Source organism: Rousettus aegyptiacus, unplaced genomic scaffold, assembly GCF_014176215.1.
Source record: "Rousettus aegyptiacus isolate mRouAeg1 unplaced genomic scaffold, mRouAeg1.p scaffold_m13_p_12, whole genome shotgun sequence".
NCBI classification, from domain to species: Eukaryota; Metazoa; Chordata; class Mammalia; order Chiroptera; family Pteropodidae; genus Rousettus; species Rousettus aegyptiacus.
The window spans coordinates 85,294,321-85,322,251 of record NW_023416287.1 but is presented as its reverse complement, the minus strand read 5'-3'; the positions used below and the strand labels follow the sequence as shown (position 1 = coordinate 85,322,251).

Sequence of the window (27,931 nt, the reverse complement as noted above, 5' to 3'; positions counted from 1 at the left end):
TGACTGACTATGTGGAAACAAAGTGGAGTGTTCAGTTTCAAAGCAGAAAAAAAAATCAATCCTTTGATACCACAACTCAATATATCACTAATATTATTGAAATATTTGCTAGTTTAGATCGTTTTGGCACAAAACTCAAAATATTATTTTGGAAGATCTTTTCCTTAACACTGATCAGTTAAGCATTTTTTTTTCATTCCCATTCCTGTTCACTACTGAAGAGTTCAAATCAATAGGGCTGGGTCAAGAACCATGCCACCTTACAGCACACATAAAATTGTCTTCTCTCAAGTCTTGGATTTTGTTTTTCTTCTGAATGTAAAATGATTTGACTTCATAATAAAATACCACTTCACCATCTTTAACATTTATTTTATTATTCCAGGAACTTTTCTAGGAAAAGGAAAAATTCTCTTAAGACTATGAGCTAGAGTAAAAATTTTTTCCTAAAATAATACAAAAATCTTAAGACAGTACCATCGCCACCCCTTCTGGGTTTAGAGAATTCTCCCTGCCTTTTAGAGACTTAAGAAAGACATAGTACTGTTAGCCATGAATTGGTAGATAGTGAGAAATAAATGAATGCAACCAAGATGCAATTTCCATAGTTTGTAGTCATTTAGTTTTATATATCCATTTTAATGGGAAAAAAATCTTCTCCAAGCCTTAAAATAAATTCTTTCCATTACTGTTCCTCCTCCTCAGGTTCTCTTACAGATTCCTCTATCACTCATCTCAGAGCTGGTGTTTCCCAGGGTGTCATCCTTGGCCCTTAACTTACTCCATACTCCACTGGAATGATATTCCCTCTTATGGTTTTAACTATCACAAATACTCTGAAGATTCAGAAATCTATAAACCTTTTCCCCAAGATACAGACCTACTTAATAATTATCACCTGGCTATGCCCACTTGAATGTCTCATAAGTTTTGAATTCAATCCTAGCCAAGTGAATTGCATCAAATTCCTCTCAAATCTGCTCTCCCTCCTCCTCCTGCCATCTCCCCATTTATGGTACCACTACCTACCCAGCTGCCTAAACAGGAAATCTACAGATTACTCTTTGCTTATCCCTTGCACTTACTCCCACATTAATTAAATGTCCAAGCTGTTTTGATTCCAAATCTTGAGTAACCCTTTAAATAACCATCCATCTCAATCGTCTCTGCAACAATCCAAGTTCAGACCTTTCTGATTTATCACATAAATTACAATGTACAACCATGTTAAAGGCCTGTAGCCTTTAAAGCCTTGTTGGAGCACATATCCTGTATTGAATCATATAAAATCGTAACTAAGATTTAAGTAAGGTTCAAAATAAGAAAAACAAAAGCACTGCTCATAGAAAATACAAATAACTGTACTGGGGAAAAATACAATAAAAAGACAAATGGGCTTATTTAATCCTGGTAAAGCTGGATATGAATGCTGCAGCCAACAGCTAAGAAACAAGAGGGCTACAGATGGCGCTTCTTACCCAGGGCACAGGGCCAGGTTATCCCACAGCTAAATTCTGAATGTTATTTTAGAAAGTCTACCAGATTATGAAAGCTTTATAATGGCTTCACATGTCTATTTAAAAAAAAAAAATTCTAAGAGTTTATTTTAGCCAAATTGACGACATATGCAAGACTTCAAATGCTCCTATATGTCTATTTTGTTGATTTTTGTCCCCAGAATAGCATAATACCTTGAATATAGAATAAGCACTCAAATATTTGTTGAATAAATGAGCATTCCAACACTTGATGCCATGTGTAATAAATCTGAAACATTACTAATCTCACCAGCTTTAAGGAGCATCTTTCTTGCAAATCAGAAAACACAGTTTTTGTAGTTCTCTAGATCCCAACATAAAAGTTAAGGTGCGAACTACAGAAGTAATACAATACTAGGAAGAAACGCGAGAACAACTAGAGTCAGAGACTCTGATGCTAAAAGATGGGTCATGTGAACCTGCAGCAGGAACGAAGGTGGTTCCAAAATTAACGTTCTTATCACTATTTCCAAAGTAGGGACATTTATTTGTTACATAAATGGAAATACATCCCTTGAGGGCAGAAACTATTTCATATTTCTATATCTAGTGCAGAACCTAGTACCTAACATAGCAGATACTCAAAACGCCTAAAATATATTAGAAAATGGCAATCCCAAGATTTAGAATATAGGTGTCCCTCTCTATTTTTTAAAGAAAACTTGAAAATTTAACAGGTACACTGTATGTGCACCAAGTAACACTAGCTTTGTTTAATATCATAGAGAGTTTTTACTAAAAAATTGGTTAGATATAGTTCATTTTGGTTGGTGACTACTACTCCTTACAGCATTTTTATGTAAAAATTCACAGTTCTGAATTCAGAAGTGAAAATATTTAAAATTAAGAGCTGCAGCCTGGCACTAAAAGACATATTGTGGACTCTAGAATAAAAAACTATGTGTTCATAGCCTGCTCTTGCCCCTAATAGTATGAGAAGGTACTGGGCAAATTTCTCAATCCTAGTAGTCTTGGTTTTCTCATCTACAAAATAAGGATATCATGACCTATTTCATAGAACTGTTAACAAGATTAAATAAAATATTTTATACGAAGCACCCAACATAGAGTCTAGAACAGAGCGGGTGCTCCATAAACATTTGTTCATTTAGAGATCTCTTCCTCTTCGAGGGAACACCTGTACGGACTTGAACAAAATGGTCAGATTTTTAAATTTAGGAAAAAGATGAAAAAGATGATGCTAGAAACAAATGTAGTATCTATTCGTCTGATAAACAGCAAAAGCTGATTAAAGATAGAGCAAACCCTACATTTGCATGGTGGGCCAACGGATTCAATATCTGTATATCTTATAACCTCCTTCTGCCCAAGACTGGTATGACAAAATAATAAAGAGATCTTTGTTCTTTCTCAGTGAGGTTTACGTGTGATCTAATGACAGATGACAGGAAAATTACCTTTTTTAGATTATGGGTCTTGCAAGCTTTTAAGTACTACCCATGCTTAGCAAAGAGTCAAAAATCTTCTTTGAAATGGGATTGTGATTGAAACTTTTTCGAAAAGTTTCAATTCACTCACATGCCATACATTTGGTTCAATAACTGGCTATGGTATAAGAGCTCTCAAAGCTACTCTCTGTGAATAACATGTGTTTTTCTTCCCTTTTCCAATGAAGATGAAAGATAGCATTTATGTATGTATTAGCATCGTAATCAAAAATTAATTTATTTCACCAAAGTTAGAGAATATAATCCTTAGATTAAAAATATAGGGTGAAAACTACTATGTATTTAAAACATTCCATTTTTAGTTATGCTTAGTTATAACATTTTCTTTTAAATCAATGTTTTCCCTAATTAGAAATACTAAAATACCTAAATAATGAGACTAATAATTTAATCTTAAATTTGACTAAATCTAAAATTTAAGTTTTCAAATGCAAATTAAAGAAAAGAAAATAATTATGTGTCCAATTTTTGTGTAGGAGTTATTTTCTAATATGCAATCATTTGAACAATAATACAATATATAAAACTAGATATTTTGTTACTTTCAATAAACTATTATATAACACAAAATATATAATATCTAACATTTACTATATAATTATATGTAACAATACTACTTAAAAAGGAAATAATTAGGATAAATGAGTCACAAAATTATTCAAATAATTTCCATTTGATTTGCTAATTTTTAGATATTACTAATGCGATCTGCCATTTGACACAGCTGTGAATTAATAATGCCATGACAAATCATGACATCATATAGTGAGCCACCCACATTATTCAATTGATATTGCTATTATTTACATTGCTGAATCTCCTTTTAGCTTCTGCTAAACTAAAAACAATTACAACTTTTTAAATTTATGTAATACTCTCTGAGATTTTTAAGTATGTATTATCTCTGTTTCTGAACAATGATTGAAAATCATATATTGGAATGTCATTTTAACCAGGTCAAACCTTATCCTTAATGCTAAGAGGCAGCACATGGTACAGTCAATTGTGGGCTCTGTTGCTGGGCTCTCTGCATTTGAACCCTAGCTCTGCCACTGAAGTCTTAATAGTCCCTCTGAGTACCTCAGTTTCCTGGGGAGGGAAGGACAATGATAATTCTATAACTCCATAAGTTAATATACATTTAGGACAGTGTTATAATGGAACAAGTACTGTGTAAAAATTAACACTCACTTTTATTCATAATGACCATGACAGGTAAACATTTGGCAGGTTTTAACAAACTTGCCCCAGTAAATGGAAAAGAATTCAACAGAGTTGGTCAAGAGAGGAATCCACATTCCCTGACCCCGCACAGTCCCCAAAGGCTCTACCTGTGAATGTGGCATGCCTCCTGTTTCAGGAATGCACACCATTCTAGTGGAAATCAAAATACCTAACTGATGTCTGTCTGCTTTCCCCATCTTTCTCTAAACCAATGTCCTGTGAAGACTACAGTTCCTACAAAGTAGTCAAGAATGACTCAATGACATATAACTAAAGTCTTGAGGCACCAGAATGGTACTACACATTTGACACTTAAGGGGCCAGGGCTGCTACATGGGTAAATGCCAGGGTGGAACCCCAAGCAGAATCCAACCGCCTCATTTAATGTGGGCAAAACACCGGGGATACTCATTGGTCTTCTGAAGTCCTTACAGACCCAATGGTTATGTCTAGAAGGCAAACTAGTGAGAGGTGAGGTGGGGAAGGAGACTGGAATCAGTAACCAAGCAACCAGAAAAATGTTCCTTCTTACCGGAATGGGTCTCCTAGAGGCCCCTGCAGTACCAACCATTAGCTCTTTATTTTCTGAATCATAGGAAAGTCAGGAGAAGTTTCTGGAGAGATGCTGTGACGGCTAGAGGATACTTGGGGAACTCAGGATAGTTTTATTCACCAACCAGCACAAAAGTATTTCAACCAATTTTAACAATCACTAGAGTTGTTTTGGTATACAACATGTGAATATCGGCCCTGGTTTGCAGGATCACAGGAATGAGGAGGCCAAGGTCCAACTAACCTTGCACTAAACTATGGCTGACTTAAACCTGTTTTACACCAGTTTTATAACTACATGGTTGTGAATTGTTGGCTATAAATGAAACTCATCAAAATGACCAACCACTCATGCCACCACTGGAAGAAGTTGGGAAGCGAAATGTTTCCTGGAACCAATAAATTAGTAACATAATTTTCTATAATAACTATATAATTAGCATACCAAATTGTAGAGGGAAGATAATTCCTCAAGTTATTTTATTATTTCTGAAATAGCAAAGAATCCAAATCTGTCTCTACAATGTCACTCACCTGCCACTCTCTCATCTGTTTCCCTGTTACCATCATCTGAATATCTTGCAAAGTCTAAAGAATCAAGGGTACTGATGCTCCCAGCTCTATCTGTAAGAAAGAGAAATGTATAGAAGAATTAAACAAATTTTTACTTAATTACCAAAATAAGGAATTGGAAATCAATTAATTACAATTATTTCCAGTTAATAAAACTATGAGTCTAAGTAAAGGAATAAATATACACAATGAATAAAAAGAATAGGAAATTTTAGAAGAAAAATAGAGACTTATAAAAAAATTAGTGGAAATTCTAGAATTGAAAAATAGTTATCTAAAATTTAAAATTCATTCTATAGTTTAATAACAAAATGGAAATATGTCAATGATCTTAAAGATAAATTAATAGAAATGATCCAGTCTAAAGAACAGAGAGGAATAAAGACTGAAAAAATTCACAGAGCGTCAAAGACCTATGGGATGATAGCAAAAGGTGTGACATGTTGAATTGGAGTCCACTATAGGAAAGGCAAGAAATGGGACACATACAAACTTGAAAAGCTCAGAGAACACCAAGTCAGATAAATAGAGAACAGAAAATTAGGCATATCACAATCAAATTGCTGAAAACCAAACATGAAGAGAAAATATTAAAAGCGACCAGAGAAAAACAACATGTTACATATAGAGGAACTATAATTTGAATGACTGCTGATTTCTCATTAAAAAAACCATGAAACCAAAGGCATCCAGATTTAAAGGAAGTAAAACTATTTCTATTCACAGATGACATGATTTTTGAATATAAAAATCTCCTAAAGAATCCAGACCTAATAAATAAGTTTATTAAAGTTGCAGAACCTAAGATCAACATACAAATATCAATCAAATTTTTATACACAGGTAATGAACAATCCAAAAGCAAAATTAAGAAAGCAATTTCATTTCCAACAACATCCAAACTAATAAAATACTTAAGAATAAATTTAACGATAAGTGTTAAGACTTGTACATTGAAAACTATAAGACAGCACTGAAAGAAACTAAGATTATTTAAATAAATAGAAAGACATCCTAAGCTCATAAATCAAAAGATCCATATTAGGATAGCAATAATCCACAGTACATAGATTCAATGAAGTCCCTTAAATCCCTTTTAAAAAAATTCTAACTGGCTTTTTTTCTTTCTGCTTTTGCAAGTACTGAGAGCCTTATTCTAATAGTCATATGGAAATTAAAAAGTCCCAGAAAAGCCAAAGCAATCTTGAAAAAGAATAAGAATGGAGGAATCACCATTTTTTATTTTAGACTTAAAGAATAATTTTTACAACAAATGGCATCGGGACAACTGGATATCCACAAACAAAGAAGAAAGGTAGACTAATACTTCATACCGTAAGAAAAAATTAACTGAAAAGGGATCATAGTGAATGTAACAGTGAAAACTATGAAATTTTTAGTAGGAAATGTAGAAGTAAATCTTTGTGGCCTTGGCTTAGGCAATGATTTCTCAGATAAAGCACAAAAGCATAAGCAATGTAGGAGGCAGAAATACGATCCCTCAGAGATGTTCACGTCCTAATCATTGGAATTTGTAAATGAATTACCTTACACACAGATGGAATTAAGGTTGCTAATCACCTGACCTTAAAATAGAGAGATTATCCTGGTTTATTCGGGTTGGCCCAATGTGCTAGCCAAGGTCCCTAAAAGCAGAAGAGGGCCACAAGCCCAGGAATACAGGCAGGTTCTAGTAAGAGGAAAAGCCTTCTCCCAGGGCCTCCAGAAAAGAACACAGCACTGCTGACCCCTTGATTTTAGTACATTTAGCCCATCACAAGACACATTTCAGATTTCTCAACTACAGAACTGTAAAATAATTAATTTGTATTGTTTCAAACTCATTTGTATTTTCTTTTTACAGGAGCTATAGGAAAATAATACAAGAGATAAATGAGTGATTTGATAAACTGGATTTCAACAAAATTAAAACTTTTGTGCTTTAAAACTCACCATCAAGAAAGTAAAAATGCAGAACAGGATAAAATATTTGCAAATCGAGTGTAGGATAAGAGACTTATATCCTCATAACAAAAAGCACTCTTATAACTCAATAAAAAAAAAGTCGGCACAATTTCCAAATGGGCAAAAGATTTGTATAGACTTCCAGCTTCAATTGGGCCATGGAAGCCTTCGATCAACAACTATGTTAAACCTAGCCCTAAAGAATAAATGCCCACCAAGTCAACAAATGAGGAAAAGAACAGACAAGTGTATTATCAAAGTACAGGACAAGTATGGTATAAAGAATAAAGTTACAATGTATAGAAGTTCCAAGGGGCCAGGAAGAACATTTTATAATAGTTTATAGGAGTGAACCAGGCTATAAATAAAATCAATTTTACAAGGAAATGGCTTTTATATTATATTCTACACATGTAGAATTGCTTACTGTTGAAAACTCAGCTTTCTAGGGTGGTTCCTCCTTGGTAAACACTAACTCAATCTTCAACTCTATAAGAGAGTTACCTAACGACCTAGCTTTCTTACTCAGAAGACACTGCACAATTCTGCAAGTATTGGGTCGTTATTATAAAAATCTACTGCTGTCACACTGTATAGAAAACAATAAAGAGATTCAAATATTCATATTAGAGAAAGACATATGGAGCTGTATGTAATATTTGAAAAAACTTAATAACCTATTACTATCTGTCAGGCACCATCTTAAGTGCAGGAGATTCTGTCGGCATGACTGACAAGGTCTCTGTCCCTAGAGAATATTCTAGTGGGAAAGAAGGCAATAATTAAGTACAAAAAAAAAAAACAGATAATGATCAAAACGGTGTAAAAAAAAATGAAGACAAGGCCAGAACAGTAGGTGGCTGTGGGCTGAGGAGCAATATTAGCATGCTCTGGGCAAGCCCTTCTGAAAAGGTAAGATCAGAATGAGGTAAAACAGTTTCAGGCAGACCTGAGTTGAGAACAACAGAGGTCAGTGTAAACAATTTGAAAACAGTCTGAATTTTATTCCAAGTATAATGAGAAACAACAAAAACACACATTTTTTAGAAAATCATTTTGGCTGCTGTAAGAAAAGAGGTTTGCAGAGAGACCAGTTAAGAGGCTTTTAAAGTCACGGAGGTGAAACCTGATCAGATTAGGACTACGGTGGCAGCAGAATCATGGGAAGTGGTCAGAACTGGGTTATTTATTGGTGTACAACTAACGTGTCCTGGTAAAGAAATGCATATGGGGTTAAGTGAACTCTTTAAGAGTTCATTTATTGAATGTGTAATATGGGAATGTGTGAATGGAGATGCTCCTGAGGTTCTGTGTTTTAAGTGCATGGTGGTGGTGGGGAAAGCCCTTAGCCTTGCCAGATTTTTAAGTGTCCTTAAACAGAACACAGTATGTAAATATTCTGACTTAAATAGAGAAATCAAAGCTGATACTTATTAAGGGTGTGTATCTAGCTAATGCAAAAAGGGGACAAATTAGAGATAAGGTCAACTCACTGAACTGTGCTACTTTACATAGGACTTAATGCTTTATATATTTATCTAAGGAAACAGATTTTCCGTGTTCAGAAAGCACAATCTGGACAAATAAATCCAAGTTTCAGGAATACAGATTTGGACTACGCCTGGGACTCCCCTACATCCTTTTAAAACAATTAGTACATGCCAAAAATCAAAATGATTAACTTCGAACAGAGCTATGACATAATTGATGTAGCACTTATTTTTAAAGTACTATTAAGGTGAACTAAGTGGAATTCCACATCTAGCACTCATCTTAGAACACTATGTTTCTATCCAGAGAAGCATTTAATTTCCCTGCAGTTTAACTGTATCTGATAAATAATAATTTGATATTAACTTAAATTTGAAGACAATCTAAATAAGAATGACAGAAAACCAAATATTACAGTATCCCTCACTACAGCATTTCATTTAAGTGTAAGCCAAAAAATATCACATAATAGTAACCACAGTAGTCTCAAGTTCACATTAAAAATGGAACTCAGAAACACAACTCAGTGAGCAAAAAACCAAACAAACAATAAAACACAACACACTGAAATAGACAACATGAGTAAATCTCAATGCTTCAGCTGAATGAAAGACGCCTTCCTTACCCAAGAGTACATACTGTATAACTTCATTTGCATAAAGTTTTAGAACAGGCTATAGTAATTAATGACAATGAACTCATAATAGTGGGTGTTGGGAGTATGTGGCTGGAAGGGGTGGGAGCTGACTGACTGGGAAGGAGCATACAGGAACTTCCTGGAGTGACAGTTAATGTTCTACATATTGACAGGAGTTTGGGTTATCACAGGTGTATTCATTTGTTAACATCAAATGGTACACTTGAGATTTATGTTTTATTGTCTTTAAATTTTACCTCAAAAGAATAAAAAAGGTTCAAAATACTGAGCTCTAGCTAATGATAGGCATGTTAAAACACTTAGAGGAATTAGTAGTGATATTTGTAACAATGTAAGATGCATAAAAAATAAGATAGATTTTTGGATGCATAGAGAATTGGAGAGGTGTACAGATACGAAATAAAACAAGTATAGTAAAAGGTTAATTGTAGAATCTAGGTGGTGGGTACATGGGTATAAAAATTCTTTCAATTTTTAAGTTTTAAAATTATCACAATAAAATATTGAAAAAAACTTGGATGTACAGAGGATCCACTGATTCCTAAAATTTAATAATTAAAGTTGTAATACTGGAAAATAGTTACTATTATCTTAAATAATAAGTTTTTTTTTTTCTCTCCACTGTTTGGAATTGAACCAAAGCTAGGCAATAAGTCAAATAAAAGAAAGAAATAAATATCAAAATATAGTAGATAAACTTTATAAAACGTTTTACATATACATCTTTTAAATAGGTGAAAAATATAAAATGCTAGACTGGAATAAACCACTGACCTATAAATACACTTGCCTGATAACTAATATGATCTATTTATAAAATAGATATCCTAGATCACTATATATACAGTACCTAAAATTTCTAGCTCTTCAAAAATAAATTTATCTAACCACTTTTCTCCAAAGTTTTGTAACACAACATAAGTAAGAGCTTTCTTAATTATAAATATGCATAAGTAATTATTAAAATATAGAAAACTAGATAAATTATCCCATTCCCACTAAGATTGGGGATAAGATTAAAAACATTGGGGATATCATTAAAGTTTTCCCAGAATTTTTAGATATTCTTTTTTGAACTCTTTTCCCCATGTCTAAGTACGTGTAGATATTTTTGCAAAAACAGAATGTATACATACAATTTGTATCTTGCTTTTCAAAAATGACACTTATATAGTGAGAATTTGCCATATGATTAAGGCTATTGGTACACATTGCTTAAACTGCTTTCTAAAGTATACACAGCAATCTGAGTCCTACCAACAGTAGTATATAATAGCTATTGCCAACACTTGGCATTAGTTTTAATCTTACTAATGGAATATACTATACAATTATATCTTGTTTAATTAGGCATCTCTTTGATTCCTGATGAACATTCTTTGAAAAGTATACTGGCCATCTACCTTTTTTTGGGAGTGTGTGTGTGTGTGAATTTTCTATCCACATTCTTTGACCAGGTATCTAACATCTTGATTTTCCTGATATATTAGTTTGTCTGCCCATGACTGCCCTAGCCAGAAACTCCACCTGAGCACCAGACTCTCTGCTTCGTCACATGTCTTAGCTATTCAGTAGCTTTTCTGATGTCTCTAACCTGTATATTAAAACATGTACGTCAAATAGGATTAACTTTTATAAACCAATATTCTAGTGTCGTGATACCAGACCTCTCTGTTTTATTTGTGATTTTCATGGAATGTTAAGTACTGATGTTGGCTGTTGATTTCAGACAAGTATTTTTTATTATGCTAAGTGTCTATCTAACGCTCGTTTTATAGGTATTTCTCTTTCTTCTTTTAATTTCTATTTAATCATACATACATTAGTACCTATTTGAACACCATACAATATTCCTCCATTATTGTATTTCTCTGTAAGTTTCAAAGAAATCATCTGTGCAATAGGGAGAGTCCTAGGGGGAAAGCCACCATAGTTTAATAAAACAGAAAGTATTAGTATGATCATTGAAAAATATATTCTAAATATTTTTTTTAGTTCCAAGTCAACATGTACCTTTGTACCAAATCAACATGGTGCGTTTTTAAATAACAATACTATGATGTCATAAAATTAATGTTCCAATTCATTAGAATTTATTACACCATGTCAGAAAAAAAAATTTATGGTAGAAAGTCATTTCAACTTTTATTTCAATTTTTATTTCAACTTTTATTTATGGTAGAAAGTAATTTCAACTAAAATTTATGGTAGAAATTAATTTCAAGAGATTTTGTAAATAATCCGTACTTTGTATTTTAAGACTAATATGAGGTAATATATAGTCCCAAGACAAATACGCTTCTTTAGATGAAGCCACAATATTTTTTCAGGGTAAGGAACTACCTTTCAAAATAATCTAATACGAAGGGAGTTTGGAAAAATGAACCTGTTTAATTAAGAAAGAAAGAAACTACCATATTCTAATATGAAGTACATCACAAAGCCTTTCTTCAAATTCCAGGATTATATAACTTCTTAATAATTCGCTTCATAGTTAGAAACTAAATGATCAGGGACTTTCATTGTAGTTGGCAAACTGGTAAAACCTGTATGCAAGTTTTATTTAGTCTGAAAACTAAATCCATTATACACAGTGTGACTATATGGCATGCAGACTGATTTTATAAATCACATGCTTAAGTAGTCCTATTTATATTTACATTTAATTTTTGGTACTGATAAAATATACTTTTAAAAGTTAAAAATATTAGTCTCAGATCTTTGAAAAGGTATCTTTTATCTAAATTCTATGGAACTTTAAAAGCTAAATGTATCAGAAAAATTGACCGGCTGCTGAATAGTAAAGAGTATCAGTTAATTCAATTAAACATTTATTGAACAACTACTGTGAGCCAGGTTACTGATAGGAAAGTGCAGCAAAATATTAAAGAATAATTTTTTAAAGGATGTGGATATAAAAGTCCATGTAGATGTGTCGTGTATGCTTATATGCACTTTAATGTTTTTGCAAATACATATGGTAAGTTATTAATAGTAATTTGACTCTGAGAAGTAAAATTCAAATTTTTCACTACATACTCTGTACTGTTTGAATTTTGTTTTCATTTTGGTATTTTCCTCCAAAGGCATTTAATACTTTTATAATAGGGGCATTTTATAATTCAAAACTCATGAAAGTACCCAATTCACAATTAAAGAATAGAAAGGAAAATGGTATCAAGAAATTAACTTTAAAATGCCAATTTTTTGAGTAAAGTTTATTTACCAAACCATACCTAAAAAATCTATGTCATGGTAAATAAGGTAAAGTATATAAATGCAATAAATAGATAACAAATTTACCTTACTTTAAAACCTGAGGTTGTATATAAACATTTTTGTTATCCACTTAAAGATGGATGTCAGAGATCTGCCAACAGCAAAACTCACATTTATATTTTCTGATCTTCACTTCTTCTTTAATGCTGAGGCTCAGGTCACTGACCCCTATATTCAAAATATTTGAAAGTGAGAGGTAATCTTAGAACAAGTCCACTCCCTCATTTGTACAGATGAGAAAATTGGGTTACGCATTCAGTCAATGAATATTTACTAACCCATGGTGGGGAATAAAAGATAAAATTCAGGAAGACTTGGTCCTTGCCTTAAATCAGCTTATAAACCAGTGGAATTAAGCCATATATACTGATAAAAAATGACCCAATCAGATCATTTTATGTTAAAGGTTACATTAATCTGTGAGCAAACTAGAAGTCAAGTCTCCTAGCTTTTCTTTGTCTTTCTTTTCTTTGTCACAAGATTCAAACTCAAAAAACGATTTAAACTTAAGAAGAGAAACACAGACTTTATTGGCAAACTGTTCACTTAAGTTAAAATTTCTATAATGCTGGATGATATCACTATATGAATGGCTGTCAGAAAAAGAGGATTATTATTAATAATAGTTATTACGATATTTCACATTTTGACCACTTACTCTGCGCTGGATGCAGATAACCTTACCTGATGACCTTCATAAACAACCCCCTTTAATGGAAGCCGTTACCATCTGCATTGTACAGTAAAGGAAACAGACTATCCACAGTTGTGCAAGTAGGAAGTGTCAGAGTAGAAATATGAACTCAAGCTCTCTACTGCCAAAGTCTGAGCTTTGAACTACTAGTTCCCTTGAACAATAGGTAAGAGCATGCAAGTTCAGATCTCCCAGATTACAGGAAAACTGGGCTCGATACTGTGAATGGCCTCAGAAAGACCAACGTTGACTCAGCTTTGCAACATGCTATAAAAGGAAAAGCTAATTTTTCACAAAGAACATTTCAAACTTACATATTTCTAGGATCTGACCACCTAAAGCTCATTTCTTCAACATAACTTCAACGTTTATTCAAAGCTTGTTTACCAGGCACAATATTAGGCACTGGTGACACAGAGATAAATAAAACAGGTCTCTTTTCTATACTCAGGCTAAATAAATTTATAAATTATCTTTTAGGCATTTGTGCCATGTATGGAAAAAGACAGAGATATATGAGATGTGAACTCTAACTATCGTCCTTAAAAAGAATCTGGTCAGTTAAAACATTAACACAAAAAATTTTCAATACTACTAACACATTCACAAGTTTCTATATAATGAATTTCCATCAGGAGACAGATTAAAAATAAAACAAGTTTAGAGGATTGAGAGATCACTATGGGCTGGAGAAGCTTAAGGGAGAGGAAGAACTATAAACTGGTCCTTCCTTTAAGGATACACAGGGTCTGGAAAAAAAGGAAAGGAGGACAGAGGATAAGAATTCCAAGAGGAGAAATAATAGAGACAAAGGCATTGACTCAGGAAAGTGTAACACATGTCCAAGAGACATTGAGTAACTAATGTGAGTACAACAAAGGTTTTGTATATAGATAACATGGCTGAAAAGGCAAGAAGCAGCACAATTATTGGGAGGATGTTATATATATTCATAATAAAATATTTTAAAGCAATTTTTCATATATTCCACAAAAATGATGAAAAATTCCTAAGCAGATTTATAAATTCATTTTTTTGTAATAATTTTACTAACAAAAAAAGGGTTGGAAAAAGTTGAACAGGAAGAAGCAATTTTGAAAGGTTTTAGAGTGACAGGAACAAATAAATTTTAAAATCAAATAAGAATAAGGATGGAAGAAGAGATTAAAGGCACAGAAACCAGTTACAAGACTAAAACTAATGACCTAGCTATGAGTTAAATAAAGGCCTAAACTAAAGCAGCACACAAGCACAGAACTGTTAGATGATTAGAAATAACATAGACAATATGATGACACTACTGTGAGCAATCACCTACAACAGGACTGGCTGGTTTCAAAAACAAATGAATATCATTTAAGACCTGGGGATTTTTGAAATAGGTAGGAAAATCTGGAAGAAGTCTACACCCATGATTGCACTATGGTCTTCTCCTTCTTGAGGCTTAGTCACACTCTATGACTAGACCAGAAACTGATAGGTAACCATGCAAGAAAGCTTCAAGATTGAAAAAGGCAGTACAAATTAATTCAGCCTTGCAAAATCACTTCAGAAGAACAACTGGTGACTATATTTGGCTCTAATCCGAGTCTTAGTTGATCCTAGGACTACATGTAAAATGTACATGTCCTGCCTGATTTGGAGTAAGATTAAGTGCTGTGAAGAGGACACCTGGATGAAATTAAATGCTTTGGGCACATTATTTACCTCTGCTTAATGTGGTGCTATAGTTAGTCGCTGTATTTTATACATGATCAAATTTGTACTACTTGACTTGCCTTCTGCATTAAGATTAGCTACTCTAACAGTTAATAAGATGCACGTACTCTGAATGAATTACTAAGATCCTTTGCCTGATCATATACTAAAATGATCTCAGAACTTTTGCTGAGCTCAAAGTTGACATAAAACAGTAGTTGTGATGTAATGGAAAGAGCAGGCTTTGAAGTCAGTGATCTGGGTTGGAATGGATGTTTTGTCACTTAAGACAAGATATGTAGTAAAATATAATAAAAGGACCTACAGAGAAAAGGTAAACCCCTGTGCCCATCTCCCAACCAGCAACCCTCCTCAGCAGCAACGGTCATTGTTTAGACTCTTCTGTATGTATCCTTTTAAAATATGCTAGGCATATGCAAATTTCTCCCTTTTTATACATAAATGGAAACATACATATTGGCTGCATCCTAATTTATTCACTTTATCATACAATTTAGTGATCATTTCACATCAGTACAAGGAAATTATTTACTTCAATTAATTAATCCTTTACTGTTGGACATTTAGGTTGTTTTCAATCCTTGATACCTTTACTTTTAAATATTTTAATAAATCTTGGTTCAACTGTTTCAATGCAAATAAGGAGGTCATCAATTATAGAAATGAAGTTGGAGATTGAAGAGTCCAGTGAGAACAAAGACTCATAAATCACCTATCAATACAGGCTACCTTTTCAATACGGGCATCTTATTTAAATGTTTAATAGATGCAAATTAGTATTCTTACTATGTGACTTATTAAAGGGCATAAAATGCAAATGTTCACTGTTAAAAACTGATAAAATGTGATTAGAGATTTTGGTGATACATTCATAACTTTCATCATTCCACCTTGCAATCTTTGGTTGACTGTCTTGACTCACACATTTACCCATGAAGGAAAAAAAAAGCTTCAATTGTAAAAGAATATCTAGAAGGAGCTACTCCTAACTAGGAAAATCAGGAAATTTGACTATTGCTGAGTACTTTTCTAATGGTAAATTCTACTTCCATACACATATACAGAATATTTAGCAGACACACATAAAATGCAACAGAAAACTATTGGGATAAAATAGTTTTGTTCACTTGAAACATGCTAAATATATCCTAAAAGAGATCTCTGTCAACATTATGCCAAGAATTATCAGTATATTAGTACAATATAATCTTATTGGGAAGATTTCCCTTCCAAACAGAACTGATCCTCCCTGTTACGAATGACAATAGGAGATTGAGAATAAGTTGGTACATGTGTAACCAATAGTTTGTGAGCAAAGAGTGACATTTTTTGCTGTTATTTCTGCAAATTTAATTAATAGACTATAATATTCAATATAAGATAACAGAAAAGGTAGACACAAGCCGGATACATATGAAGAAATAACTTATTATGCAGAATAATCTTTGTATTCATATACCAGAGGGAAGTTGGTATTTCATGTCACAAAAACTCTGTTCACACTGCCAGGTTATAGGATTAGAAGTCAATTAATGGTGGAACAATAGAGTCAATTTCCATTACAAAATTTCCTTCTTTTGCCATAATCACATGCAAAATTTGACAAAGCACAGTACATACTACTTTAAAGCTTTTTTAAAAGTGCAAAACACCATATAACAACCAGCGAATATGAACTGTTATAACATTTTTCATATAAATTTCAAAATTTTAAAAGAAATATGATATTCATGTTCCTATTGTTTCTCTCCTCAAAGGTGATCACAATGGTCAATACAATTTAATACAGCAACAAGTGGTGATAGATGTTAACTAAACATGTAGTAATCATTTCAACACACACACACACACACACACACACACACAGGTGTGTGTCAATTATTATGCTATACACCTAAAACTAATACAATGTTATATGTCAATTACATTTCAAAAATAATTGCGATATTGAAACAAATACTCAAAGTATGATGGAGTTAAAGTAGATCAACCCTACACTAAATGCGAGTCCCCAAAAAAGTCAATCAAAGAGGCATTGCATTCAAAATATGGCCAAATAGTGAAATACCATTTAAATATCAACAAACATAATTTTATTATAACTTAGAAATCATAATTTATCATCAACTCTTACAGTACTTATCAGTAGAAGCCAGTAAAAACTACCTGTTAAGAAAAAAATAGGCTGTTAATAAATACTTGAACCCTTTCTCAATTGATATTTGTAATTTAGATTTAAGACTGTATTTTTAGACTAAAGTAAAGATTCTTTTTCATTTGATCATCATACAACCATGAGGAAAGGGGGGTGACCCAGTTAAAAGTCACATAAAAATACATTAACCAAAGGTATATTTTGATCTAAAAATACTAATCAACAAAATGAAAATTACACCAATTCTGGATGGTTTTTATCCAACCAAGTTTTAAACAAAACAAACAAGCATACATTCTGTTGATCATCCCTAACTTTCTTGTTTGAACATCAGAAAGTGTAGCTTTAATTGTGGACAGAAATAAGGTCTGTTCTCCCTGATTAATAGTCCTATCTTACTTCCTTTTAGCCAAAGTACCACAATGGCTTGAAACATCATACTTCATTTTTACCCAAATACACTTTATTAAGTGGAGAGTCAGATAATGGTAAGCATGTTCCCAGAAGATGTTTTAAACAAGGCAAAATATAATATAAGTATTGTCTTTTCTTTAACTCCACTTCCTTTTCCTTACTTAAGATAAAAGTGTCTAAATTTGGCCAAATAATAAAGTTACTATTTATTGAAAATTTCACCCATCCTTGAGGGTCAAACTTACATTTTACTTTCTCCACAAGGGCCATTTCATTACCATAATCAATAATGATTTTTCTATATCTTACACTATTATCTGTACTTCAGAAGATAATTTTAGTTCTTCAAAGTGTTAGTCTTGCTGCCCCACCAAAAACATGCATTAAACATCTTCTGGATACCTACAATCCTTCACTGATCAATGAAAAATAATGAACACCAACTATATTCCAGTCACTGTGCTAGACTGTGAGAATATCTGACTAAATTTCAACAAGAATAATAATTTTGAAAGTACTGGAAAGGCATAAGCAAGAAAAATGACAGTTATGCAACAGATAAATTTAAGAATGCATATATTCCAGACAATAGTGGAAAGTCTCATTTGGCGAAAAGCATTAAACCTAATACATTTTAGAAATATTCTGTGGATATTTTCTCTCACAGAAGCCAGAGGAAGCACTAAACCCAGTTCCAATCTAACAGGCAGGAACTACTTTCTAAAGTGGAAGAGATGGGAACTTTGGAAGATTATGACATCTTAGCACTGGTGATGCTGAAAAAGGAACACTGAGCACAGTAAGATATGTACTCTTTGAGAGTTTTGAAAAAAAAAATAGAATCATGAAACATGAAATTTAAAAGGAGAAAGATGACCCAAGAAGGCTCACAAGTGAAATTATCACGTGCAATCATAAATCTAATGGAAAAGCAAAGCGATTACTAAATGGAAGTTATTTTGGCTCAAATGACAAAAAATACAGGGGAAAAATATATATAAAAGTAATGTGAGTGTACAATCAAGTAAGTAATACTAAATATAAAAGATCTAGTAAGAATATTGTGACAATGTTAAAATTTATCAAACACTGAAAATTCCTCAGAGCATTTGTTAAAAGTAATTCACTTAGTTAATAGAAATTCTACTGAAAATATCAAACTTATAAAGCTATAATTCTTTTAATATTTGGATGTTTTATTAATATGGACTACTATTCTAATCAAGAAAAAAGATTAAATACAGTATGAAGATTATTAGAGTATTTTAAAAGCACTACTATATAGTACTAACCTAGGTCAATGGAGTTTTAGGTAGTTCAATATATCTTGAATTCTTTTTATATAACATTAAATAAAGAAAACTACTTTTAATTATAGATTTATTATTAAGTATTATACATTTTCAAATCAGACATACATCCAAATATATACAAAAATAAAAATAATTTAATGTTTTAGGTATTCCACACTATCAATATTTATAGTTTATAATCAACCAAAAAGTTGTTATTGAGAATTATAAAATCATAACCCAACTAACAACAATCCACATGCTAGAATTGTATATAAAAAATTGTATATAAAGGATCTTTAAAAACAGGCGGTAGTCCAAATCCTAGAGAAAGATTCATCCTTAGAATTTCTAAAATACAATCTGTGATCAAGAGCTTAGTCAAAATCTTCAAAACATGGTACTAAGCAGTTTTATAGACCCATTTTAGAATTTATTTTCTACCTGGATTAAGTTATTTACAAGAATTGATACTGCGATATATACAATGCATTTGTATTGAAACTGTAATAAAGTTTGTAGTAAATGCACATTTGTAATTGGAATAATGTAGTTTGTAAATGTAGTTTGTAGTTTGTAGTAAATGCAGTTTGTAGTTAAGAAATAGTTCTTTTTATGATACGTTTATTAAAGTAGAAAACTGCTATTAAAGATTTAAATGTAAAAGTTAAAACTGTAAAACTTCTATAAGAAAATACTGAAGAAAAATTTTGCAACTTTGGAGTAGGCAAATATTTCTCATATAAGCTATAAAGAGCATGAATCATTAAAGAAAAAAATTGATTAATTGGACTTCATGAAATTAATAACTTTTGTTCTTAAGTTACACTGCTAAAAATGAAAATACAAACAATATTGGGAAAAAATATTTGTAAACACATATTGATAAAGGACTCAAGTCCAGAAGATATAAAGAACTACAACTCAAAAATGAGACGAAAAAATAAAAAAACAAAAAACCCAATAACAAGAAAAAACACCCTAATTAAACAATCATGGAAAATACATGCACAGATACTTCACAAAAGTATATACACTAATGGCAAAAAGCTCAGAAGGAGCTCAGCATCTCTAGTCTTCTGGGAAATAAAAATTAAAACCACGAGACACCACAACATTCTCGACAGAATAAATTAAATAAAGAGCCTGAAAACACCAAGTGTTTGGGGGCCTCTCATACACCGTAATGGGAATTTACATGGTACAACCACTTTAGAAAACAGTTTGATGATTTCTTATAAACTTAAATACATACTAACTACACAATCCAGCAATTTTATTCGGTATTACCCAAAAGAAATGAAAACATATGTTCATGCAAAATTTGTACAAGCATGTTCATGGCAGCTTTATTCGCAGAGCCCAACACAAAAAACAAAAACCCACAAATATATAACAGAGAAATGAATAAATAAACTACTAATACCCACAAAAATGTGGATAAATTTAACAAACATTATGCTGAGCAAAAGAAGCCAGGCATAAAAGAATATGTGCTCTATGATTCCATTTACATGAAATTTTCGAACAGACAAAACTTATGTATAGAAACGGTTCTCAGGAAATTTTGCACATCCCTTCCCTGGATGATGCTGGAGACGTGTTTGGTTGCCAAAGCTTTGGGGGATGTTTTTGGTATTGGTTGCAACTGGCATCTAGTGGATAGAGGCCAGGGGTATTGCTAAATATTCTTGAAAATATTATGTGTGTGTGTGTGTGTGTGTGTGCGCGCGCGCACGCGCGTGCATCTCCAGTACCTAAAACAGGTGCAAATAAATGAGGATATAGAAAAGCAGAGGTGCACATGACTACTTGTATTTAAATTGTGATTTTTTTGGTCACAGGACTTATTATTCCAAGAAACTATAAAAATGTAAAATGCAAAGGCAATTAGAAGTTAACTTTTTACTTTAAAACACTGCTAAAATATTTATGGTCTAAATTATAAACTATTTCTATACAAAAAGTTTTAGGACAAATTTTCACTATAAACAGTGATATTAATAGTAACGTAGGCTAAAAAGGTTAAAAAATTGTTTTAAATTAAATAGAATAAAGTTATGAAGAATAACCAATTTCATTATAATAACACAGTAGAAAAATGGCAGATGCAATCCAGTTATATTCAACAATAGGCCAGGGACTATACAAAGTGTAGGGATATAAAAATTCCCCTGTAAAAGTGACTCTCTACTGAAGGACAATGATATTGTTGACAAATCAAATATGAAAGTTTTAAAGGCTATAGTTGAGGTTTGACAGTAGGGCAATGAGAGAAGCAACTAAGTAAGCATGGGGAGTAAGGAAAACATATACAAAGATGTCATTGGAGCTGGGTCTTGAAGTGGTAGAGCTTGTCAGGTGAAAGTCATTATTAGATAAGTTAGCAATCTTCAAACAAAAAACCCAACTATTACATAGAAATTTTGTTACATTTCTCTGTTACATTTTATAGTCTTAAAGGTCAGCAATGAGAAAGACCTCTTTCTGAAGAGGAAGATTATCCTACATATTGAGTAAGGAAATTACATCTACTGAGAAAATTCCATATCCAAGAGAGAAAACTATTTAGGATTTGTTTTACATTAATAGAATATGCACTCTTCGCCCTTTCACTACATCTAAGTTTGGCAATATGTCTCTGGCACCATTCAAAAGTATAGAGACAAAATTAGGCTAAAATTAGACTACAGTTTTGTACATTTAACATGCTAGTAAATTCCAGTTGGCCTCATATAACATACTAAAACATCTCATATCATTACTCAGGGAAAATCTAAGATGCCTCCCAAAGAAGATACTGGGAATCCAGCATATATCCTTGATAGTATGTTTTCAAGCCATAAGAAACGCTTATAAATATAGGATGAATGGGGTAAACTATTACTTTGTACAGCTTAAAGTAAATTCCTAACTTATGCAGAAAACAAAGCCTGCGGGGTGGTGGGACAACGAGATAGACTGCAGGCAGAACTTGCCTACCCTGCACCTTAGATTGTCTGTAATTTTGAAACTACTTAAACGAAGGCATTGAAATGGAATTAAATTGACTTTAAACAGAACATATTTATGCAGTAGAAAACCCAATTTTTGAGTAAGAAAGTCATCCCAAAGACAAAAGGTCTTCAACGGATCTGACTTTGCGGTGAGAGCAACATTTCCCATTCTTTACTCTCTCTCTCTTGACTTTCAGTCAAAGAATTACTGCGAACAATTTTAAGAAACACCATTTCCTGGTAGTGGCGATTCGGGGAATTGGAGAAAAAGGAAAAATGATTAAAGTGATAAGCCAGTTTGCAAGGGAGCCTTCTGGAGTCCCGCAACAGCCAGTGAAATAGAAATGCTGGATATTTTTATAGAATACCGACACCAACAGGGAAGGCAGGTGCAAGCGCAAGTCCAGCCTAGGGCTGGAGGCAGGCAGAGCGAGCAGCCACTGCCAGATCCTTCTGCTTCCACGGCAAAAGACCCTCACCCTGCGACTGTCTCTCTGAAACGTTCCCAATAATGAGTACCCGCCCAGGAAGACCCCTCTTCCCCCACAACCCTAACAACCCTGCGGGAGAGACAGGCTGCGTTCACTTACTGAGCTGTCCCCCGCCCGACGTCGTACTCGGCTCCCGACCTCCTGCGCCTCCAACGCCGACTGCTCCAAGGAGCCCCGGCGCCCCTATCCCAGGAGGGGTCCCACTCTGCCTCTCGAAGTTGCCCGGATTAGAGAAGTAGTCGCGCAATCGAGGCAGCTCGCGGCCGCTCTCTAACAGCTCGGTGTGCAGCTCCAGGGCAGTCAGCAAGTACTGATCGCGCAGCAGCTGAGCCGCGATCGCATCAATTGACAATCGGGTCGAGGTCTCCCCACTGCACCCCAGTGCCACCGCAGCCGCCGCCGACTCCCCAGGGAGCCCTGGCCGTGCACTGCTCCCTAAGGCCACAGGATCCTGGGGCGATAGCGAGTCCGCAGAGCCAGGATCTAGGCCGCCCCCGGAACCCAGCCGAAGTCCTGCCCGCCGCTCCTCGGACGTCGCTACCTCGTCGTCGTCCTCATCCGAGTCACTGAGGAATGGATTCACGCCACCACCACCGCTGCCACTACCTCCAGGCGCCATCGCCGCCATCTTATTCTGTCAGGAGTGTGGGGCACCTCCCTGACTGGCTGACAGGCCGCAGTCTGAGTCCTCCCTAAATCTCAGCGGGCACTGCGTACTCCTACAGCTCCAGCCTGGCCACGTCCCGCCTCCCCACCTGGTGACCAGTCGTAGGCTCACAGGTAAAAGGTCCAGATGCAGCAGCACTCACTGCCTCCGCCGCTGCTGCAGCACCAGCAGCCCGGCTCTGCAGGCGTCTTCCTGGTCTCCAGTCTCGCGAGAGATGGCGCGTGCCCCGCCCCCGTCCCGCCCCCACCCCGCCCCAGCTCCGTCCGCTCACAGCTCCAGCGAGAAAGCCGCTCTGGGCTCAAAGGCTAAACCCCGCCCCTACTCCTGTGTGATTGGCCGAAAGAAGAAGGGAGGTTGGAGTTAGGGAGGGCTGGTCCTAGAATTATCGCGAGATGAGCCGTTGGCCAGGTAAGTGTCGGGGGGCGTTCCGCGGTTGAGAGGCGTTTATGACACCAGTTTAGGAACGTTCTCTTGGCTATCCTTTCTGAGGGCAGTGGAGAATTCGGCAGAAGCGTTGGATCCTGCCTTCGCGCCGAGGAGGCTTCATTCCCGAGATCAGGCCTGAACCGGGTAAGCTCCAGGTAAAATCCGGGGACCAGTGCGCAAAGGCGCGGTGGTGGAAACTGGCGCCCCACCCATGGACGCGCTGCTTCCTTAGCACACTTCCCTATTTCTTACTGTTTGCTGCCTATTCGAGACATTTTCTCAGCACGTGTAGCGGGTACTCAGGGAAGTAGTTAGAAATTGGCATAGTTTCTCTTCCTCCCCTTGCCAGCCATGTGTCTGCTTGCCCTGGAGGCCTGGCGACAACACCGGCTTCTTGCATTTCTGGAGAGCGCCTTCTCGCCGGCGAGTTAGTGCTACAAAAGGGCAGGATGGAGTGGGGGTAGGAAGTGGAGAGAGTAAATGGAAAATTATAGCCTCGACTTGGATAACAAACTGTTAGGAGCTCGATAAACATTTAGCATTTAATACACAGTTTGCACAGCAGGGACCCTTCAAAATATCAAATGCAGCACTATCAGCAGAGAAAGAGGTAAATTTAAGCCTAGAAACGTTCATTGGTCTGGCAAACTCAACGCCACTCACAAGTATTCAGAGGAACTAAAATCAAACGTCCAAGGCCATTCTTTTCCAACTATGCCTTCCTTGCATCTTGTCCACTAGGCCGAAATTCACATATTGACTGTGAAACTTAACTTAGACGCTTTAGACACTTTAGATTTTCTTTATCAAATGTTAGAACATAAAGTAAGTATACTAAGTTTGGAAGTTTGTCTTTTATGTCACTTCTTATAATCCAAGGTGGTAAATGAGATATTAATTTCTAGCCAACAGTATTAGAGTGCTATTCTTAAGAGCTGCTATTTTCTCCACATATAAATTGCCACTTTTGCAGGTTTAAGATGTCCTTTCTTTATAGCTTCCTTTAATTACTGAAATAAATAGGTAGCAGTAATTATGTTATCAGGTAAGTTACATTGAAGCAGTAAAGTATCTCCTTTAGCTCTGTGGAAAAATTAAAATAGAACATTCCTATATAACCTTAGATCAGGTTATTGGTTTACATTTGATGGTATGCCAATAGTTAAATGTACGCTGTAATTCCAGTTTCTCCAGGCTTAGTAAACTAAAATTTTGTTTGAATGACGTTTTGTTTCGTTTTATTTTTCCTAAAAGTTGTTTTTTCGTTATTAGTACTAAGAATTTGAAAATTTTTATAGAACATTAGCTGCTAATGTTCAAATCATAAATCGGAGAAAAACATGAAAAAGATCCTCGATCTTGGGGAAATCGTATCAGAATAGCTAATGCTGTATCCTGAAACGTATTTCTTAGCAAAAAAAGATTGCCGATCCTTATTGTAAATGAATTTGGGAGAGATTGAAAATGGGATCAATTTCTGGAAGAAGAAAGAGAGGGATTTGTGAATGGCATGGAAAGGGCATGGTTAGAAATGGGTAGTTTATACACAAGATTTCCATCTCTGTAATGGAGAATTTTAGAAATCTCCCGCACTTATGATCCCTGGGGAGGATCATCCTTATCAGATGGAATTGCCTAAAGTTCATATCCCAGTTATACCAATTATTTGCTGTGAGACCTTAAAAAACTTACTTCTCTCAGTCTCACATTCTTCTGTCAAGGAGATAATGAAAGCACACAGAATTAAGAATGTGCTTGTCACAGTGCCTGGTACTTAATGTTGTTATAGTCAGTTATCAGTTAATGCAATATTAGTATATTTTGAGGATATTTGACAGGTTTTTAAAAATAAAACTAATATCGACTGTTTAGCAGCTAAAAAGCAATTTAGCAGCTGGAAAAAGCAATTAAGTCAGTAGGTCCTAAAGGGAATAACTTTAATTTAAGGTCTGACTTCTGAAATGTAAGTTGAAAATAGACTTAAAATATATTTCCTCAGAGAGTCGTAAGAAGTTGGATGTAGGAGTTCTTCATGATTTGGCTTCTGATACAAATCTGTAGTTTCCTGATTCTTCTTCATAACTTCTAATCATGGACTTATTTATGTGATCTACCAAGCCCATAACAAATCAACTGGCCAGTCTTCTCCGCAAGTACTTCTCTTTTCCACGATACGTAGAGGTTTATTTATCAATTAAAATGTTTAAGAAGTAGCACACATGTTAGAATATTAATAATTGCTGATTGTTAATCTACTTATAATTTATTATTAATATGTTGGGAGTTTTTTCTGCTTAGCGAGATATGCATTATTTTAGGTCTTTATAGCACATGTTTTATTGAATAAACAGGTACCTCAGTGAAGTTTGTATCTTACCGATGAAAATGCAATAGATTGCTTTTTTTTTTAAGCACTTCAGTAATTTTAGTGTTTAAAAATTATTTTTGGCTTTAATAGTCTTAGACACAAGTAACATTTTAAATGCAAATTTGGTTGACTTAAAGTTTTAGAAATATCTAATTTTGTTTTTTGATATGTAGTAAACATTCCATAGACATACATTTTTATTGGTACATGGATTTGTGTCTTTCAAGATTTTTAGTAGTTCATTTATTTTGAGAGGTTTCTAAGTGATTCAACCATGACAAAGTTTTCTTTTTCAAGAATCTGAATAAAATGTGATTGTTTAAAGAAAAATGTTAATAATATTGCTTAATATGTATGTGCTTGGCAGTAATAAAATAAGTAGTATGTGAAGGATATTTTTGAATCATTCTAATTTTGTATGTAGTAAATGACTTAAGCATAAAAGTTATGAATCTTTTTAAAATATCCCAAATCTTCACAGTTCATGAGTATGTTCTGGAGAAATAAAAAGAGAAGCAAGGCAGCCTCTAGTGGCAATAGTGCATATTACATGTACCTTTGAAATGATAATTCTAAATAATTTAGTAAACATTTGAGTCCTTACTAAGTGTCTAGGACTGTGATGAGTGCTGGAGAAGCCCTGTCTTGCTGTCATGAAATTATGATTAAATGATAGAGACAGACAGTAATCCAAATAGTCAAAAATATCGCTATGTAATTAAAAACTGAATAAAGGTTTTGGTTTCTGATTTGTACAAGCAGATGTTACTAGACAATGGGATGAGAGAGGATGGTGGGTAGGTTGGAAGTGATTGTACTTACTAAGGTCTTATAGGAAGCATAGGCTCCATAAAGAAATAGAAGAAGGCCAGTGTGGAGAGATGCCATAAAGCATGGAAGCGTGCTTTGAGATAAGGCTAGAAAGGCAGGCAGAGGCCAGTCCATGTAAGACTTTATTAGTCATATTAAGGACTTTAGTCTTGATTATGATGAGGGAGAGCTACCGAAGGATTTTACATAAGGGGTGAGACGTTCAGATTTACATTTTGAAAAAAAGCCAAACAAAAGAAACCCCACATGGCTCTAAAGGAGAAGAATAGGGTATAAAGAATGACTCCTAGTTCTCTGATTTGCATACCTGGATAGAAGGGAGTTAGGAAGGTTCCTACAGAAACAAGTTTCATGGTGGGGTGTGGTGGGGTAGGATATCATGAGTTTGGTTTTAAACATAACCAGTTTGCGTTTCTTTGAAATATCCAAGTGGATGTGTCAAGGTTGGAGTTACATATGTGGATTCGAAGGTATAATTTGTTGAGACTTTTGCCTATAGTTGATAACTAAAGCCAAGGGTATATTTAAAAATGTCTCAGCAAAAAGTGTAGACTGAGGAGAGGAGAGGGCCTGTGACCAAGTTTTGTGTAACTCTAAAATTCACTGACCAAATAGAGACTATTCTACATTAGTCTTTATCAGATAGAGACCATTCTACGTAGGATGAAAACTGAAGAAATAATGTTCACAGAAGCCAGGAAATGAGAGCAACTTTTCTTTCTTTCTTTCTTTCTTTTTTTTTTTTTTAAAGCATGGCTCACAAAGACAAATTGGATAAACCATGCAAAATGAAGATTAAAAAATAAGTGTTGGATTTTGCAGTTGTATCTTCCTTAGTGAAAGCTCTCTCTGATGTAATGGAAACGAAAGCTCAATTTAGGTCATTTGAGAATGAGATGGTCAGGTAAAAAAAGAAATTGTATTCAATATTTTCAAGGAAGTTTGGAGCTATTGGGGAGAAAAGGGCAGTCAATGCCTTAAAATTTTTTTTTTTATTGAGCTTTATATTTTTGACCTGTATCTTTGTCATGGATATGGCTTAATTCATTTTCAATGTTGCATAATATTTCATTATGAATTGTTGATGTATGACCATCCAAACCTATAGAGAATTTTTATAAAAATTTAT

General features: G+C 34.4%; 2 protein-coding genes across 12 annotated transcripts in view; one reads left to right on the top strand and one right to left on the bottom strand.

Moving 5' to 3' along the window:
* RELCH (RAB11 binding and LisH domain, coiled-coil and HEAT repeat containing) overlaps positions 1–23,372 on the bottom strand; it is a 90,747-nt gene extending 67,375 nt beyond the window's left edge. For all 7 annotated transcript variants that reach the window (XR_004953493.1, XR_004953494.1, XR_004953495.1 and 4 more), the window contains exons 1-2: positions 22,610–23,372; positions 5,318–5,407 (exon numbers count right to left, since the gene is read on the bottom strand). Coding sequence is in view for 4 of the 7 variants with exons in the window: in XM_036229071.1 (XP_036084964.1) it covers positions 5,318–5,407; positions 22,610–23,138 (619 nt within the window). In the remaining 3 variants the exon portion in view is untranslated. The remainder of the gene's footprint in view (positions 1–5,317; positions 5,408–22,609) is intronic.
* A 204-nt stretch (positions 23,373–23,576) lies between these two features.
* Positions 23,577–27,931, top strand: part of PIGN (phosphatidylinositol glycan anchor biosynthesis class N) — a 95,166-nt gene continuing 90,811 nt past the window's right edge. For 2 of the 5 annotated variants that reach the window (XM_036229083.1, XM_036229078.1), the window contains exons 1-2: positions 23,577–23,747; positions 25,603–25,752. The gene's annotated coding sequence lies outside the window, so the exon portion shown is untranslated. Of the gene's footprint in view, positions 23,759–25,602; positions 25,753–27,931 lie in introns of all 5 variants that reach the window. The other 3 variants (XM_036229079.1, XM_036229080.1, XM_036229081.1) reach the window with 3 other exon arrangements.